General features: G+C 32.5%; 1 protein-coding gene across 1 annotated transcript; it reads left to right on the top strand.

Moving 5' to 3' along the window:
* The first annotated feature begins 201 nt into the window (after window positions 1–201).
* LOC148948050 (uncharacterized) lies at window positions 202–17041 on the top strand. The gene is made up of 3 exons (XM_089096077.1): window positions 202–303; window positions 5688–6206; window positions 16979–17041. Exons 1-3 carry the CDS (start codon window positions 202–204, stop codon window positions 17039–17041), a joined length of 684 nt encoding a protein of 227 aa, XP_088952203.1.
* Window positions 17042–18789: the final 1748 nt, after the last annotated feature.

The following is an 18789-nucleotide window of genomic DNA, read 5'->3' on the forward strand; positions in this document are numbered from 1 at the left end:
ATTAACAAAAGAACCAAAAAATTTGGAATGTAGGAAGATAAAGATGACAACGATATAAAGGATTTCCATTTTTAACCGCAAAAGTATACGAAAGTTTAGAGAGGTCACTGTTGGCTAACGAATCAAAGGTTTTGGGTTTTATGAGCATCCAAGAATCAAACAGAAGGACTAAATTTGAAGTCTTAATACAAAATAAAGGTGATGTTACAGAGTGAGAGCATTACAGGCATCAAAATTAATTGCAATTTTAACTCTGCTCATACATATACCCCACTAAAGTGGTTCCTGGAATACATGGAAGCAGTGAGTAAAATCATCTTCCTTTTATTTCTAGTAAAAAAAAACAAAAAAAAACACGTCAAGTACATTGCTATAACCTTTCTGGGCAATAAAATCCGATGTATATTTTTTATTGTCCCTCTTGTTCTGATACTTGGCAATCATTTTATCGTGTGTTGTTCATTTAGTTTTGTTGTCTAAATTGGAAGCACTTCTCTCCCTTTTCTGGATATTTTTTATTCTTCGATTCATTTTCTTTCACTTGTTTGTTAAAAAATGAGAATAATCTTTGTTTTAAATAATACGTTTTTTTATTCTCTAAATGCAGTTACAGATATTGTAAATGTGATGCAGATTGGCACAGTTATAAATAAAAAACAGTTTCGCTTTTAAATGGTAATTGATGATATCCATCAGGTTTGATTATATTAATCATGTTTTTTCCCTCTCTTATTTCCCTCTCGGCAATCCCGCTTTTCCTTTTCTACTTCGCTTTAGTTTTTCCTCTTTCATTATTTTTTCTGCCCTCCTATTGAGGAAGCATTAGATTGGTTTTAGGGATATCCTAATCCATTCAGGAAACCATCTCAAATGAAGATACATTATTGCAAAAGTCTGCTCTTCCAGTATTCGGTGCCTAGGGTTAAAATATATCTTGTTTTTGAATGTAAATTAACAATTATGAATATGTTTTCATTATTCTGAGGGATCGCCGAATTTCACAATAAGAAATGATGTAACTATGGTCTTGCGTACCAAGAGTGGTAAAACACTGCCGAATGGATGGAACTATGTGGCACGTGTGGTTTAGAAAGAAGAAATATAAGCTAAATTTTAAAATAAAAGTTTCTTCCCTGTAAACTATATCTTAGCTAAATATTTCTTAAAGTTAGCTGGTTTGAAATAGATTAACCTTTTTGAGGCAAAACTAAAACAATAGAGTCCTCTTAACTACAATCCTTAGATAGTTTTTTGGTTTAGGCAGGGTGAGGGGGATTTTGCTTCTACAAATTAAATCTTGATTTGCATCAAGAAATTAATAAATAGCTTTTCTGAATATTTGAGCTAAAATTATGCCTGCCTCTGCAACCAAATATAATTGTAAGGTATTGTTTTTGGTTTCTAGTTGGAATAATTTAAAATATAACACAACTAACTTTAAATAAAAAAACAGGTGCAAATACATAAATGTATGCAGTGAATATACATTACTGGCTGTTATATCTCTGTAGCAAAAAAATTGTATTTCTTTTGCAAATTCTTGAAACTCTATTTTGAATTTTGTATTTTAATGTCACCCAAAATTGTAAAACTATAATCTTTCTCAATTTTAATTCAAAAGGGATTTAAAGCCAATTGCTCATTGGTGAGAAAAGCCTAAAATACAGTGAAGAAATAGACTTGTGTCAAACGCTATAATAACTCCATTCAGAGTTTCACATCTGAATGAAACTTACGCTCTTAATAAAAATGTAGTTTAACGCAAAAGTGGAAAAAAGGGGTTCACTTAAATTATTTTGTTTGAGTTGATTAGATTTGGATCTATCAAATTAATGATGATGGCACATCAGATACAGACCTACCCAATGTTGAACCCACACAAATCCACCGTCCAATGGAGCCCATTGAGATTCATAGTTTCTATATCCTCAGACGACTATATGTCAACAAATCAGTTGGGCCAGATAAGTTACATCGACGTCTTCTAAAAGAAGCTGCTGAAGACATTGCCAAGCCACTCTCCCGATTCTTGCAAAACTACCTATGTGTCAAAGAAGTGCCAACAGACTGCAAAACAGTATTTGTCACTCCTTTGTTCAAAAAGGAAAATAAAGCCAGTTCAGAAAACTACCATCCCATAAGTACAACTTCTGCCGTTGCTAAAATTCTGGAAAGAATGGTAAATGACTCTCTCATGAAGCATCTCAAACTTAATGGGTTTACTATCGTATAGTCACCATGGTATTCAACCAGAATTAATTTTCTGGAGACTTATCATGTTATAACAGACCTGATTGATCAGGACTTGCCGGTGGATATCTTGTTTCTTGACCCTGCAAAAACATTTGACAAAGCTCCACATCTAGACTTGAACATGAAACTCATCTCATGTAAAATAAATGGAGACCTTGTGGGCTGGTACTCAGCTTTTCTTACTGATAGAACACAGAGAGTGAGGCTTTTTGCTAATAAAGGAGAATCAATCCTCTCTGAGAGATGTGGAGTCACTACTAGTGTCCCGCAGGATACTGTATTAGGACCTACTCTATTCAATATCTATATAAATGATATTTTTCAATTAACTACAAATCATTTAACTCTCTATGCTGATGACTCAAAGTTGTTTGGTGCAGTCAGTCATGATTCACTACAAGCAGATCTCTTTTGTTTGAGTTAAATGACTCTCATGATCGCCTAGCCAGTCTCCGCAGTCTTCCCTCCCCCCTCACTCCCTTTTTACCTCATAATTTTCAATTTTAATATTCATTTTGAGGTTTTTATTTTTTAGTCACATACCTAACTTATGTTTTTGTTTTAATTTGTTAATCCCCTTTTAAATTTTACGAGTTTTTGTTATTTTGACATTTTTTGCTGATTTGGCATTGATCTTCTAATTTTGTGAGTTTAATTTGTTTTTAACATTTTTATGTATTTGACATTGACCCTTTTATAGTTTTCTGCTGTTGTTCGTCTCTTTGTTTTTCATTGTTTTTTTTCGTTTTATTGACGCAAAAGTGCGAATTCGACCCATTTAGGCTTGTGATAGCCGTTTTTTAGCAATAAAGCATATCTTATCTTACAAGGCACGTGAACTTCAATATTGAAAAATGTAGTGTTATTCATTTTGGCAAGTTCAACCCAGGTTTCAAGTATACTATGGTCAATTCAGCCGAAAATAAAATTCAAGAGCTGCAAAGTGTGGAGGAAGAAAGGGATCTTGGAATCGTTGTTGACAATTAGTGTAAATTCTATTCAAACTGCAGGAAGACTGAGTCTCATGCAAACTCTGTTCTAGCACTCTTGAAAAAAAAACTATAACCAGGAGGTTTCTCTATGTTTTTGTGCGGCTGTACAAGCCCCTCTCAGACAAGTGCTTGATTTTGGAATATACTTAGCATCACCAGGATACAGGGGCCACCTGCAGCTTCTGGAAGGGGTGCAAAGGAGAGCCACAAAGGCAGTATCTAAGACGAGAGACAAGCCTTATGATGAAAATTTCAAGAAGCTGAAATTATCTATACTGGTTTACCGACGACGAAGAGCTGATATTATTATTACATATAAGCTTACTTTACAAGAAACTCTTCCGTCCCCCCAATTCATTTGCTAATTTCCCTTAATATAGGCACTGACAGGAGGGGACATTCAAAGAAGCTGTTCAAGCCATCTGTAAAAACTCGACACCGACAACAAATTTTTCTCCTCCCGTGTAGTAAACCACTGGAATAGCCTCTCAAATACAACAGTCTCAGTACCTAATGATGAAGCTTTAAAGAAATTATTAGATGTCAAATGGAATAGTGTTCCATGGAAATACCAGTGGGATGTATTTGATGTTTAATCATTCACATCATCAAGTATGGAGGAATTAACACATCAAGATGGAGCATAATTTGTTCCAAAGTGCAAATTAAGGTATTTAATGTATAAACAAATTATGATCATCATCAAATTCAAACAAACAAATGGCTTCTCTATTGCTTGCTTTAAGTATTCACGTGTACAATTTTTTCTTGCAAAAGTTATCCTGATAAGACGATTCCAATGATTGGAATAAAAATCAAAAACCTTAAATTTAAACCAACCATCTTCAATTTTTTTAGGTGTAAAAATAATTACAACCTATTTAGTAAACTTTGAACTTGAAAAGTTGAGTCTTTCAACTCAAATAAACAGGAAAAGTGGAAGTTTACTCGAAGCCTTTGAAATAATTCATCGAGTTCAAAATGTTAATCCCAATCTAATATGTTCTAAAAAGGCAGTCAATTTGTAATAAGCACAACTTAATAAAACAAAAGTGATTCTAATAAATGTCCCAGGGGGTCTTATAGTAAAATCTTGTTTTGTTGTTGTTATTAGTTTTGTTTTTTCCAGTATATTCAAAATAAGTGTAATTGCTTTTGGATCTATTTCAACGTGTTCAAATATTCTGAGAAAATTTACTTATCACCTCGTAATTTCTTTAAAAATCTACTAGCGTCTTGATCAAGCAATCACTTCAAACCTTTTTCTCCGAATATTTTGTGTGCCAGAGCGCACTTTATGTTCAAAGTCAAAGGTATTATTTTTGAAGGGTTTTAGGCTTTCTTTGCATTTCGTATTCGAAAGAGAATTAGCTCTAGCTCTAATTTTTGCCGACACGTTTTTGTTGATTAGCTTTTTGGTATTGGGCTTAATTTGACAATGTTTTGTTAATTATTATTACCTTCATTACCGAGTTTTGCCTTTATGAGCGTGTAATTGTTGCTTTTTTGGTCAATTGATCATTTCGCTTATCATTTTCTGAAAGTTCTAAATTAATATACCTTGTAATTCTTGAACTACGCCCTTTTGACTACCCGTAACTACGTGTTTCTTTGTTCTTCACTTTTCGTTGTTGACTCGCTGTAATTGTCGCTTTCGCAAGCATTCTATACGCAAATGTTATTTATCCTTATTATCATTACTTGGGATATTTTCTTAGTGCTCTTTTCCCTTGCTGCATGGATTTGTCTTGTCACAATTAATTGTATAAAATAGTACACTAGAATTCTCCGCAAAGATACTTCGTCTCCCACGAAAACCCTACATTTTCAAAACCAATGCAAAGTTTTTTTTACCCCAATAGCCAATAACTATCCGCTAAAATCCTAGACTATATGCATTAATTTCTCGCTAATATACATAAAATTTCGTATTTTGAGTATTGCTTAGGCCATCTTTTAAGAAACAGCGAGAATTGATATTTTTTTAATTTGTAATTTTTGAAAAAACAGTTTTTAAAGAAGCAAAGGAATATAAGGTTCATGAATAATATGAATAAGTCATGAATAAAGAAACAAATTTATGAAACATTTGTTTTGTTGTGGGGCAAGTTTTTATTTATGGTCAGCTGCAGTCTAGTGGGAGGGAGGGGGAGTTGTCTTCGGGTATGGGCCGTTTTGAAAAGCATACTTTTCCGCTCTTGGTAAAATTATCAAATAACTTGATTCTGTTGGGCCCGCCCTCTCTAAAAGCGTAGATGCGCTGGTTTTTAATTACTATTTCTTAAGTCAAGGGTAGACTAATTTTAATGACTGTATTGGTAGGATATCACGCGTTAAATATTTTGTATTTATTCTTATTCAAGGGTTTTTCTGAAATGTAATGTGTAGGCCTATATGGCTACCATATATTGTTTTCTTTTAAGGGCTATTTATGTATTTCAGTTTAAAAGGGACCTTCTTGAGAGGTCGGTCACTCGATTAGACAAAATAGAAGAAAAACTTGAAAACTTTGTTGCAATTCTGGCTACTAACTCCGTTCTAGCTGAAAATACAAAGGAGAATACAATCGAGGCTACTAATGTTTCAACAGAAAATCGAAACTTGGTTGGATGCGACTCCTACGTAAACACTGATGGACCAATTGAACTGCAGAAACCTCCTGCCCAGCTCGATGTTTCCCCACGTTCGTCTGCTGAAATACCGACTGATACAGTAGATTTTGCTGTAACAGCAAGCCCACCGGAAACCTTGGATGAACCTGTTGTTGCCTCTGAAAATCTTCAAGACGCCATAGTCCCTGTAATACCTCATATTGAACATCAAGGCATGGCAGAATCACCTATCACCATGGATGCATCGCAAGACCGTACTGACAACATTCTATCAACAACAGCACCAGAATGTTTAAACAAAGTCACTGTGGCAACTGACAACCCAGTAGGTGGCTCAAAAGAAATTTTGGTAAGTCCTTTTTTCTCCCTGGTGTTTTAAGCCCAAATTCTATTAAATTTTTTGTTAGTTTTCCTTGAAAACAGCCAGGTTTGCTTCAATCATGACCGAATAAGGATATTTTAAATCACATTAACTATTTAAACATGTTGCTATTAAACAGTGAATCATTCGACAGATTTTAGAAAAAAATTGGTGGTTTCGGAGAAAAACCGCCACTATCTTTTGGCCTTAATTCTCGCTAAATTTTCAGTATTTTCTTACCAATTCTTTGTCAATGTTCATAAAATTCAAAGACTTCTTTTATTTTTTGGTAACCAAGGAAAAGTGTTTTACATGGACTAAATAATTTTTTTTTTAAAGCATCTAAACTTGACTGAAATAATTTTTGTCATTTCTGGATAGGTTTTTATAGTACGTTACTTCATAAAACAGTGCTTTGTTATTTTTTATTAATTTAAAAATGTTTTTCTCAAAATAAGTTTTTCAAGAAAAAGTAAAGAATTTCATTAAAACAAAAATGGGAAAAAATGTAATCAAACAATCTACCAAGCTTAGAGCTACCAAAAATCAGCATCAATAATTAACTGAAATTAATGTTAATAGTAGAAAGGCCTTATTGACTCCGACGAGAACACCCTGCTGCCACCTACAACTTTTTTGCACACCAAATATGGGCATAGAGTCTCTAGGGGAAATGGATTTCTGAGAAATTGATTGCGTAATCGATTGGGAATTTGGAACACCTGTGATGTCAGTCATTAATCAAATTGTTTCCAGGCAAAGTTTAATAATGTCTGACAGGTACTGTCAACATTTCTCCAGGAATAGATCCAAGTCATTAATGTCTTTGCCTTGGAAACAACTCTTTTGGTCGAACTCCAAAAGATATTAATAACCAAACGCCATGGAAACAATTCTCCAAGAAACATCTTAGCGATGAAATGTTTTAGCGCGGGAATCAGGTTTCTAAGTAATTTGAAATTTGCCAGCGCAGAAATGCCAAAAAAAAGGAACACGCTGAAATTACATTTAGGGATTATTTGGGCGAAACTATTTTAGACAGGTTATGGAATTATTTCGGTGAAACAGTTAGAGACATTTTAAAAGATGATTTTAAAAGATGATTTTAGAAGAGGATTTGAGGGTGAAACTCTGTGGTCGTTATACTACACAAGTTCCATTTGAATAGAGTTGTGAGGTCCTCTACCCCAACCCCAAAGGGTTCCGATCCCCCTACCCAAACCCCGAAGGAAGCTCCCGGTCCTCAAAGGTCCCCCGGGCTCCCAAAGGACCACCCGGCCCTCAAGGGTCCCCCAGACCTCCAAAGGACCCCCCGAGCCCCCCAAAGGGCCCCCGGCGCCCCAAAGGCTCCTGAGCCCCCATTTTAATACTTTTTAAGGCTTTATTATATCTTTTCAGAACAAATTATTATTTTAGGGAATTATTTCGGTGAAACGGTTAGAGACATTTTAAAAGATGATTTTTGAAGATGTTTTAGAAGAGGATTTGAGGGTGAAACTCTGTGGTCGTTATAATACACAAGTTCCATTTGATCAGTGTCGTGAGGTCCTCTACCCCAACCCCAAAGGGTTCCGATCTCCACCACCCCAACCCCGAAGGAAGTGCATGGTCCTCAAAGGTCCCCCCAAGCTCCCAAAGGACCACCCGGCCCTCAAGGGACACACAGATCCTCAAAGGCTCTCCCCGAGCCTCGTCTTTCGTTGATGTGTGTTGTCTGAAACTTATGATTTGGGATATGTAAATTACTATTTAGGACTTTTCTGAGCTAGATTTCGTAGTCTTTCGTTGGTGTGTGGTGTATGAAACCTATGATTTGGGATAGATGGATTACAATTTTTGACTTTTTTGAGCTGGATTTCTGAGCCGTTCAGAGGAGTGTGTTGTCTGAAACTTATGATTTGTGAAGTGTAGTTTGCAAGTTGGACTTTTCAGAGCTATGATTCTTAGTCTCTCATAGGCGTTTGTTGTCTGAAACTTCTAGTTTGGGATGAATAGTTTGCTATTTCGGGCTTTTCTGAGCTAAGGTTTCCTAGTATTTCGCAGGTGAATTTTGTCTGAAACTTATGATTTGGGATATGTAAATTACTATTTCGGGGTTTTCTAAGCTAGATTTTTTAGTCTTTCGTTGGTGTGTGTTGTCTGAAACCTATAATTTGGGATGTGTGTTTTTCTATTTTTGACTTTTCTGAGTTGGATTTTTTAGCCGTTCATAGGTGTGTGTTGTCTGAAACTTATGATTTGGGATGGTTATTTTGCTATTTTTGACTTGTTTGAGCTAGATTTCTTAGAATTTCATTGGTGTGTGCTTTCAGAAACCGATGATTTGGGATATGTAAATTACTATTTCGGGTTTTTCTGAGTTGGATTTCTTAGTCTTTCATAGGTATGTGTTGTCTGAAACCTATGATTTGGGATGTGTGGGTTGCTATTTTTCGACTTTTCATAGCCAGATTTCTTAGTCTTTCGTAGGTGTGTGTTGTCTGAAACCTATGATTTGGATTGTATGGATTGCTATTTTTGACTTTTCTGAGCTGGATTTCATAGCCTTTCGTAGGGATGTGTTGACTGAAACATATGATTTGGGATGAGTGGTTTGCTTTTTGGACTTATCAGAGCTGGATTTCTTAGCCGTTCATAAGTGATTGTTGTCTGAAACCTATGATTTGGGATGGTTAATTTGCTATTTTTGACTTTTCTGAGCTAGGTTTCTTAGCCTTTCATAGGTGTGTGTTGTCAGAAAATTATGATTTGGGATGTGTAGTTTGCTATTTCAGACTTTTCTGAACTAAGGTTTCCTAGTATTTCCCAGGTGAATGTTGTCTGAAACCAATAGTTTGGGATGAGTAGTTTGCTATTTCAGGCTTTAATGAGCTAGGTTTTTTAGCCTGCCGTAGGTGTGTGTCGACTGAAAATTATGATTTGGGATCTTTCATTTGTTGTTTTCGACTTTTCATAACCGGATTTCTTAGTCTTTCGTAGGTGTGTGGTGTCTGAAACCTATTATTTGGGATGTGTGGGTTGCTATTTTTTGACATTTCCGAGCTGGATTTCTTAGCCGTTCATAGATGAGTGCTGTCTGAAACTTATGATTTGGGATGGTTAATTTGCTATTTCCGGCTTTTATTAGCTAGGTTTCTTAGCCTTTCATAGGTGTGTGTTGTCAGAAAATTATGATTTGGGATGTGTAGTTTTTTATTAGGACCTTTCAGAGCTAGGATTCTCAGTCCGTATTTATTGTTTTTTGTCTAAAAATAATAGTTTGGGATAACTAATTCGCTATTTTACGCTTTTCTGAGCTACTTCTCTTAGACGTTCGTAGGTGAGTGTTTTCTAAAATCTATGATTTGATGCATTTTAATTACTGTTTTGGGCTTTTCTGAGTTTGACACTTTTAAATTTGTCAGTAGAAGATAAGAAAACCTATACTATGATTGTAATTATTTATCTTGAAGATAAAAAGTTTCATTTTAATTCTAAATTTTCTCAAATTCAATTCCGACTTTTCTAAAAGAGATGCAAAAATCAAATTTCTACTCCAAATATTTCCCCGGAAAAAGAAAGGCTCAACCTCGATTCTGAATTTTCTCAATGAAAATGAAATAAGTTATTGATCAAATCTATTTTCCCAAAATAATACAAAAATTTCCACTTCAGTTCAGATTTTTTTTCTCAAAGAGATGAAGAAATTTAAAGTTCTGTTCCAAATTTTTCATAGAAGATAGGAAAAGTTATACTTTGATCGTGAATATTCAAGTTCTATTCTGAATTTTACCAAAGAACACAATTCAATTCTAATTTCCCCAATAAAAAATTTAAAGTTCAATTCTAAATTTTTCGGTGGAAGATAGAAAAAGTAATACCACACTTGTGAATATTTTCAAAGAAGATAAAAAGTTCTAGTTCAATTTAAAATTTTCTCAACGAAGTGAAGAAAAATTCAAGTTCTCTTCAGAATTTTGATAAAGAATAAAAATCAATTCTAATTCAACCTGAGAAAATAAAAATCTTCAGATTCAGTTTCATAATTCACGAATACATAAATAAATTCAAAGTTCAATTCTAAATTTTTCGGTTGAAAAAAGAAGAAGTACTATCATGATTGTGAATATTTTAATGGAAGATAAACATTTATAGTTCAATTTAAAATTTTCTCAACGAAGTGAAGGAAAGTTCAAGTTCTCTTCTGAATTTTCTCAATAAAAAAGAAATTAGTCATTGATCATTTCTATTTTTTCCAAATAATATAAAAATTTTCCACCTTACTTCAGATCTGGCTCGAAGAGATGAAAAATTTGAAATACTGATCCAAATTTTTCACTGAAGATAAAAAAGTTCAAGTTCTCTTCGGAATTTTACCAAAGAACAAAATTCAATTCTAATTTCTCCAGAGAAAATAAAATCTTTCACTTCAGTTTGTTATTTCACAAAGACATAAATAAATTTAAAGTTCCATTCCAAATTTTTCGGCGGAAGATAGAAAAAGTAATAACATACTTTTGAATATTTTCCCGGAAGATAAAAAGTTCTAGTTCAATTTAAAATTTTCTCAACGAAGTGAAGAAAAGTTCAAGTTCTCTTCTGAACTTTACCAACGAACACGCTACAATTCTAATTTCTCCAGAGAAAACAAAAATCTTCCACTTCACTTCTTTATTTCACAAAGACATAAAGAAATTTAATGTTCAATTCTAATTTTTCGGTGGCAGATAGGAAAAGTAATATCATACTTGTGAATATTTTCACGGAAGATAAAAAGTTTTAGTTCAATTTAAAATTTTCTCAACGAAGTCAAGGAAAGTTCAAGTTCTCTTCTGAACTTTACCAAAGAACACACTCCAATTCTAATTTTTCAAGAGAAAACAAAAATCTTCCACTTCAGTTCTTTATTTCACAAAGACATACAGAAATTAAAAGTTCAGTTCTAAATTTTTTGGTGGGAGATAGAAAAATTAATACCCTAATTGTGACTATTTTCATGGAAGATAAAAAGTTCTAGTTGAATTAAAAATTCTCTCAATGAATTGAAGAAAAGTTTATGTTCTCAACTGAATTTTAGCAATTAACACAATTCAATTATAATTTCTACAGAGACAATAAAAATCTTCCACTTCAGTTCTTTATTTCACAAATACATAAAGAAATTTAAACTTAAATTATAAATTTTTCGGTGGAAGATAGAAAAAGTAATATCATGATTTTGAATATTTTCCCGGAAGATAAAAAGTTCTAGTTCAATTTAAAATTTTCTCAACGAAATTTAAAATGAAAAGTGAAGAAAAGTTCAAGTTCTCTTCTGAACTTTACCAAAGAACACACTTCAATTCTAATTTCTCCAGAGAAAACAAAAATATTCCACTTCAGCTTTAAGTTCCCCAATGAAATAATTAAATTTTGAGTTGTATTCCAAATTTTTAGATGGAAGATAGAAAAAGTAATACTATGACTGCGATTTTTTTCAATAAAAATTAAAAATTTCACTTTATTTTAATTTTTACTAAATTAATTTCTTATATTTCTCAAAGATATTAAAAATTTGAATTTATATTCCAAATTTTTCATAGAATATAGAAAAAGTTATACATTGATTGTGAATATTCAACATGAATATAAGGAACTCCAATTTAATTCTGAGTTTTCTCGAAGATTTGCAAATTGTTCAAGTTCTCTTCTGAATTTTCTTAAAGAAGAGAAAAGAGTTAACTCAATTCTGAATTTTACCAATGAAAATGAAAAAACCTTCCACTTCAGTTCTTAATTCTCAAAGACATAAAAAATTTAAAGTTCAGTTCTAAATTTTTCTGTAGAAGATAGGAAAAGTTATACTATGATTGTGATTATTTTCCAGTGAATATAAAAATTTTCACTTTATATATAATTTTCTTAAGTTCACTACTTATTTTTTGAAAAGAGATGAAAAATTTAAATTTATGTTCCAAATTTTTCATATAAGATAGAAAAATTTATACATTTATTTGAATATTCGACATGAAGATATGGGGCATCACTTTAATTCTGTGTTTTCTCGAAGAAGTACAAAATGTTCAAGTTCTCTTCTGAATTTACTTAAAGAAGTAAAATTGTAGCTCAATTCTGAATTTTACCAATGAAAATGAAAAAAGCTTCCACTTCAGTTCTTAATTCCTTAAAGACATAAAAAATTCAAAGTTCTCTTCTAATTTTTCCAAGAAAATAAAAAGGCTCCACTTCAGTTCTGTTTTTTTCTCAAAGAGATGAAAAATTTAAAGTTCTTTTCTAATTTTAAATCAAATTTTAACTCCCTTTGTCTTATGGATTTACCCAACCAATTTTTAAATTAGAAAATGAGTGAATTGTTCTATTATTGAGCACAATCGTTCAAATTTGTTCATCTAACCTTAAAAGCAATAGGTTTGGTTAGATAAAAATAAATATTAATAAATAAATAGAAACATTTCTACATGTTTAAGTTAGGTTAGGTTAACTTATCATGAGTGCTCATGATAAGTTAACCTAACCTTTTCCGGCGAGTATGGTTAGGTTAGGTTAGGCTAGATTAAGTTAGGTTAGGTTAAGTTAGGTTAGCCCACGTACGCTTCACTGAGGTTAGCTTAGGTTAGGTGAGAGACAGGTAATATTTTAGGTGTTTGATTAGGTTAGTTTAGATTAGGTTAGGTTAGGCTAATTTAGGTTAGTCTAGGTTAGCCTACGTCCGCGCGCGTACGTAGGCTAACCTAGCCTAACCTAACTTAATCTAACCTAACTTCTAACCTAACCTAACCTAATCATACACCTAACTTTTTGCATGTCTCTTACCTAACCTAAGCTAACCTAATTGAAGCATATGTAGGCTAACCTAACCTAACCTAACCTAACCTAACTTAATCTATTCTAAACTAATCCAACCAAACTCGTTGGAAAAGATTAGGTTAACTTATCACGAGCACTCATGGTAAGTTAACCTACCCTAACCTAACTTAAGTTAAACATGTAGAAATGTTTCTATTTATTTATTAATATTTATTTATACCTAACCTAACCTATTGGTTTGAAGGTTAGATGAACGAGTTTGAACGATTGTCTTTAATAATAGAATAAGTCACTCATTTTCTAATTTAAAAATTGGATGGGTAAATTCATATGACAAAAGGAGCTAAAATTTAATTTAAAATTAGAAAAGATCTTTAAATTTTTCATCTCTTTGAGAAAAAAACAGTACTGAAATGGACTTTTTTTATTTTTTAGGAAAAATTAGAAGAGAACTTTGAATTTTTTATGTGTTTGAGGAATTAATAATTGAAGTGGAAGCTTTTTTCATTTTCATTGGTAAAATTCAGAATTGAGATAAATTTTTTCACTTCTTTAAGAAAATTCAGAAGAGAACTTGAAAATTTTGCACTTCTTCGAGAAAACTCAGAATTAAAGTGATGCTCCTTATCTTCATGTCGAATATTCAAATCAATGTATAACTTTTTCTATCTTCTATGAAAAATTTGGAACAGAACTTTAAATTTTTCATCTCTTTGCAAAAAATCGGTAGTGAACTTAAGAAAATTAGAATTTAAGTGAAACTTTTTATCTTCACTGGAAAATAATCACAATCATAGTCTAACTTTTCCTATCTTCTAAAGAAAAATTTAGAACTGAACTTTAAATTTGTTAGGTCTTTGGGAAATTAAGATTTGAGGTGGAAGGTTTTTTCGTTTTCATTGTTAAAAGCCTGAATTGAGTTAACTTTTTTTTCTTATTCAAGAAAATTCTGAAGAGAATTTAAACGTTTTGCGCTTCTTCGAGAAAACTCAGAATAAAAATGAAGCTCCTTATTTTCATGTTTAATATTCACAATCAATGTAAGAGTTTTTCTATCTTATATGAAAAATTTAGAACATAACTTTAAATTTTTAATCTCTTTGAGAAAAATTGGAAGTGAATTTAAGAAAAATTTATAAATAAAGTAAAACTTTTGATCTTCATGGAAAACAATCGCAGTCATAGTATTACTTCTTCCATCTTTCATCTAAAAATTTAGAATATAACTTTAAATTTCTTTATTTCTTTGGGGAACTTAAAACTGGAGTGTAAGATTTTAGTTTTCTTTGGATAAATTAGAATAGAAGTGTGTTATTTAGTAAAGTTCAGAATAGAGCTTCAAAATTTCTTCACTTCGTTGAGAAAATTCTGAAATGAAGTATAAATTTGGATATTCAAAGAAAATATTCACAATGATGGTATTACATTTTTTATCTTCCACCGAAAAATTAGAATTGAAGTTTAAATTTCTTTATGTCTTTTGTGAAATAAATAACTGAAGTGGAAGATTTTTATTTTTTCTGGAAATTAGAATTGAATTGTGCTTTGTAAAGTTCAGAGAGAACATGAACTTTTCTTCACTTCATTGAGAAAATTTAAAATTGAACTAGACCTTTTTATCTTCTTTGAAAATAATAAAAATTAAGTTATTAATTTTTCTATCTACAACATAAAAATTAATAATTTAAATTAAAATTTATTTATTTATTTTTTAAATAATTAAATGAATTGTAATATTTTTTCTTTCATTGTAGAAATTAGAATTGAATTGTGTTATTTGGTAAAGCTCAGTAGAGTACTTGAACTTTCCTTGACCTCGTTGAAAAAAGTCTTAATTGAACTGGAAAAGGTTATTTTAAGTTAAAATATTCACAAGTATACTTTTACTTTTTCCATCTTCCTCCGAAAAATTAGAAATGAACTTTAAATTTATTTACGGGCTTGTGAAATAAAGAACTGAAGTGGAAGATTTTGTTTTCTCTGGAGAAACTAGAATTGAGTTGTATTGTTTGATAAAATTCCGACGAAAAATTGAACTTTTTTATCTTCAATGAAAAACTTGGAAAAGTTTTTTAAATTTCTCCTCCCTTTGAACCATATCTTAACTAAAGTATAAAATTTTTAAATTATTATGAAAAATATAAATGATCAATGGCTAATTTCTGTTTCATTGAGACAATTCAGAAGAAAACTTGAAATTTTCTTCCTTTGGGTGAGAAAATTTTAAATTGAAGTATAACTATTTATATTCCATGAAAATATTCACAAGTATGGTAGTACTTCTTATATCTTCTACCGAAAAATTTAGAATGGAACTTTGAATTTATTTATGTCTTTGTGAAATATGAAACTGAATCAGAAGATTTTTATTTTCTCAGTTGGAATTAGAATTTAAACGTAATCTTTGTTAAAATACAGAAGAGAACATTAATTATACGTCACGTCATTGAAAAAATTTTAAATAGAACTATAAATTTTTATCTTATGGAAAGATATTTACAAGTATGGGTATTACTTTTTCTATCTTCCATCGAATAATTTAGAATAGAACTTTAAATTTTTTATTGGTGAAATTGGAATTGAATTATGTTCTTTGGTAAAATTAAGAATAGAACTCGAATATTCACGATCAAAGTACAATATAACTTTTCCTACCTTCTATGAAAAATATGGAACAGAACTTTAAATTTCTTCATCTCTTTGAGAAAAAAATCTGAACTGAAGTGGAGATTTTGATATTATTTTGGGAAAATTGATTTGATCAATAAATTATTTCATTTTCATTGAGAAAATTCAGAATCTAAGTTGAAATTTTTTTCTTACGGGAAAATATTTGGAACAGAGCTTTAATTTTTTTCATCTCTTTGAGAACGGTCGGAATTGAATTTAAGAAAATTTAGAATTAAAGTGAAACTTTTTATCTTCATGGAAAATAATCACAATCCAAGAGTACTAGTGCCCTTTTTAAGAGTTAAAAGTGATCAGAGGCCAACTGTCCCCTCAAGCCCTTTTTCCTCAAATACATCTGATAAAAATTTGAGATAGCCATTTTGTTAAAAATAGTTGAAAGATCATATAACAAAAACTCCTTTGCGTATGGCCATTTCGTTAAAAATAGTTCAAAGACCAGATAAGAAAAAATCCTGTTTCAATACAATCCCCCCCCTCCAGGGCCGGGAAAGGCATTGTAAGTATTGCTCTGGGGGCTTATATGGTTCTTATTGAAGGTATGCTCGTATAAACTTCAGATAGGGTTCATTTGAATGGAAATTAAAATTGTGGTTCATTTTCCCAGAGTGAAAAAAGATCAAAGGGCAACTAGCCCCTCCCGCCCTCCACGCCTTTGGGCTTATCGGATGAATAAACCCATCCGATAAAAAATTGAGGTGAACAATTTGTTAAAAATAGTTCAACCATCAAATATTAAAAATCCAGGGTCGACACAACCCCCCAGGGCCCAGGAGTAGGCGTTATAAATTATACTCTGGGGATATATATGGTTCTTATAGAAGGGATACTCGTATGAACTTCAGAGAGGTCTCATTTGATTGAAAATAGAAAGTTCTAGTCCACTTTAAAGAGTCAAAAGAGACCGAAGCTTAATCTAGTCACCCCACGTCCTTTTTATCCAAACCCATCCGATAAAAATTTTGAGATAGCAATTTTTTTTAAATAGTTCAAAAATCAGATAATAAAAACTCCGAGGTTGACACAAACTCAAAAAGACCAGAAATTACTATTAAAGAATAAATGAAACCCAAAACGAACAGAAATTAAATAAGCAATCGTAGCAAAAAACACACAACAAGTAATAATATAAATGAATAAATAGATCTTAAAGCGAGTAATGCTGGGATTGAATATGAATATCAAGCTATTATACCGATAGGTTACTATGCCACCAGTATTGGTGTGGTAAGGTACGAGTGTAACCACTTATTGGTGCAAAAATGGTGCTAAACCATTTACTGTAGGGAAAAGCCTCTGGCGGTGCCAAATTTAATGGTATGCTCGTATCTACCACACCGGTTCAGTAAATATCGGGTTTGGTAATACCCAATTTACAGTATACCCTGGCCCAGGGTATTATAACGTGATCTAGTGGTCAAATAGCCATTTTCTAAGGTCAAGTGTACCCACCATGGGTTACCACTAAAAATCTCTAACTCTCTCCTTGGAGGTACGAACCCCCTGTCAATATTATAATAACGGTATCTCACAACTCTGTTCCTACCCTGCCTGGGCTCCGGAAAATTAGTTCACAGTTTGTAGAAAATACCTTACTTGTATTCTTCCAAACGGTCAAATATAATAACAAAAATATGCTTCCCTGAACGGGGTCTAAATGCAGACTAACTCAAAAATAATATTCTGTACAGAAACAGTTCATAGAGGTGGACCGTCCCATGGCCCAGCCAATCCTCTCAATCCCCAGTCAAAACCCATTCTAATTTTTCTTAGCTTTATCTTTCAATGACTCAAACCAGGAAGTCCAAAATAGAATTTAGTTCAAAGCTTACTTATTGCAAAACAACCATAGCTTAGCAACGAGACTTTAAATTGTCATTGAAAATTATAAAATAGGCAAATCTAAGCAAAGGTAGCTACGGAACGAAAACAAGTCATTTATCTGAAAAGAAAAGAAACAGGAGTAGAACCCCAACACCTCCCCCCGTAAGATAAATGACCACCCACACAATACCTTGGTCCACCCTTACAAACATAAGCCCATAACTACAACTTTACAAAATCCATTTGCCTTCACTCTTCCATCAGTGTCTGTGCTACTACTTCCACCGCTTGGCTCTGGATCGGTCGTCATTAACACGTCTTTACTGTAGAACCACCATTGTCTAGATCGTATAGCATCCACATTAGGTTTTGAAAGTTGAAGTCCCCAAGATTCTTACAAAATGATCGTGTGCAGCACAATCAAAACATAAATTTTCTCGATCTCACGAATTTACATTTGAGAGGAGCAGAGAATCAGTTTCTGGCACATTTGATGATGCCAGCCATCATGAAAAATTGGCTGCACTAGCCTCTTAAGTTCAATCTGTGGAACAACCCCACATCTCAATAAAAATTTAATTGCCCCTTAGCATAATTCCAAGTAATCTAAGGCCAAAAATTCAAAGGCCTGTGAAAATGATAAGGGTACTGGGAATGAAGTAAAATTTTGAGCGAACCATGAATCGCCTTTTTTTCTGGGTTCCCTCCCCTGTGATAATCAAATGAAGAATATGCGTTAATGCTAGTTGAAGATGAAATTTGGATACTTCTCCCACTGAATACAATTTGCCGGAAATAATTGTCGGTTCCCATGAAGAGTAAAAATTATGAGTAGGATTACTGGACAAAGGTTTGGGCAGTCAAAGATGGTGGACACTGGAGTCCAAATCAGATTTAACGATGATTTATTATTTTGCGCGAATGACAAAATTAAGAAAAGTAGAGATGAAAAGAGAAGTGTAAAAAAGAGACACAATTTGGAGATTCAGCCTGAAGTTGTGAAAAATAAAACAAATTTAGATGGGCTGTGCCTTGATAATATATATAATAGGGACACAAATAAAATGTTGGATGGACTGTGCCTTGATAACATAAATAATAGGAGGGAAAAAAGGTCGAAGACCCATAAGGAATAAAACAAGATGATTACAAAATAGAGATGAATGACCTACAACGGGTTGGGGGAAAGTTGGAAGATATTGAATGTCGAGTCGGATTGGGAAAACTTGGAAAGGAGCCTGAGATTAGTATTATCAACTCAAAAGATATGTCG

The sequence above is a fragment of the Artemia sp. Qi Xiang Cuo genome, chromosome 10 (genome assembly GCF_049724085.1).
Source record: "Artemia sp. Qi Xiang Cuo chromosome 10, ASM4972408v1, whole genome shotgun sequence".
Classification (NCBI taxonomy): domain Eukaryota; kingdom Metazoa; phylum Arthropoda; class Branchiopoda; order Anostraca; family Artemiidae; genus Artemia; species Artemia sp. Qi Xiang Cuo.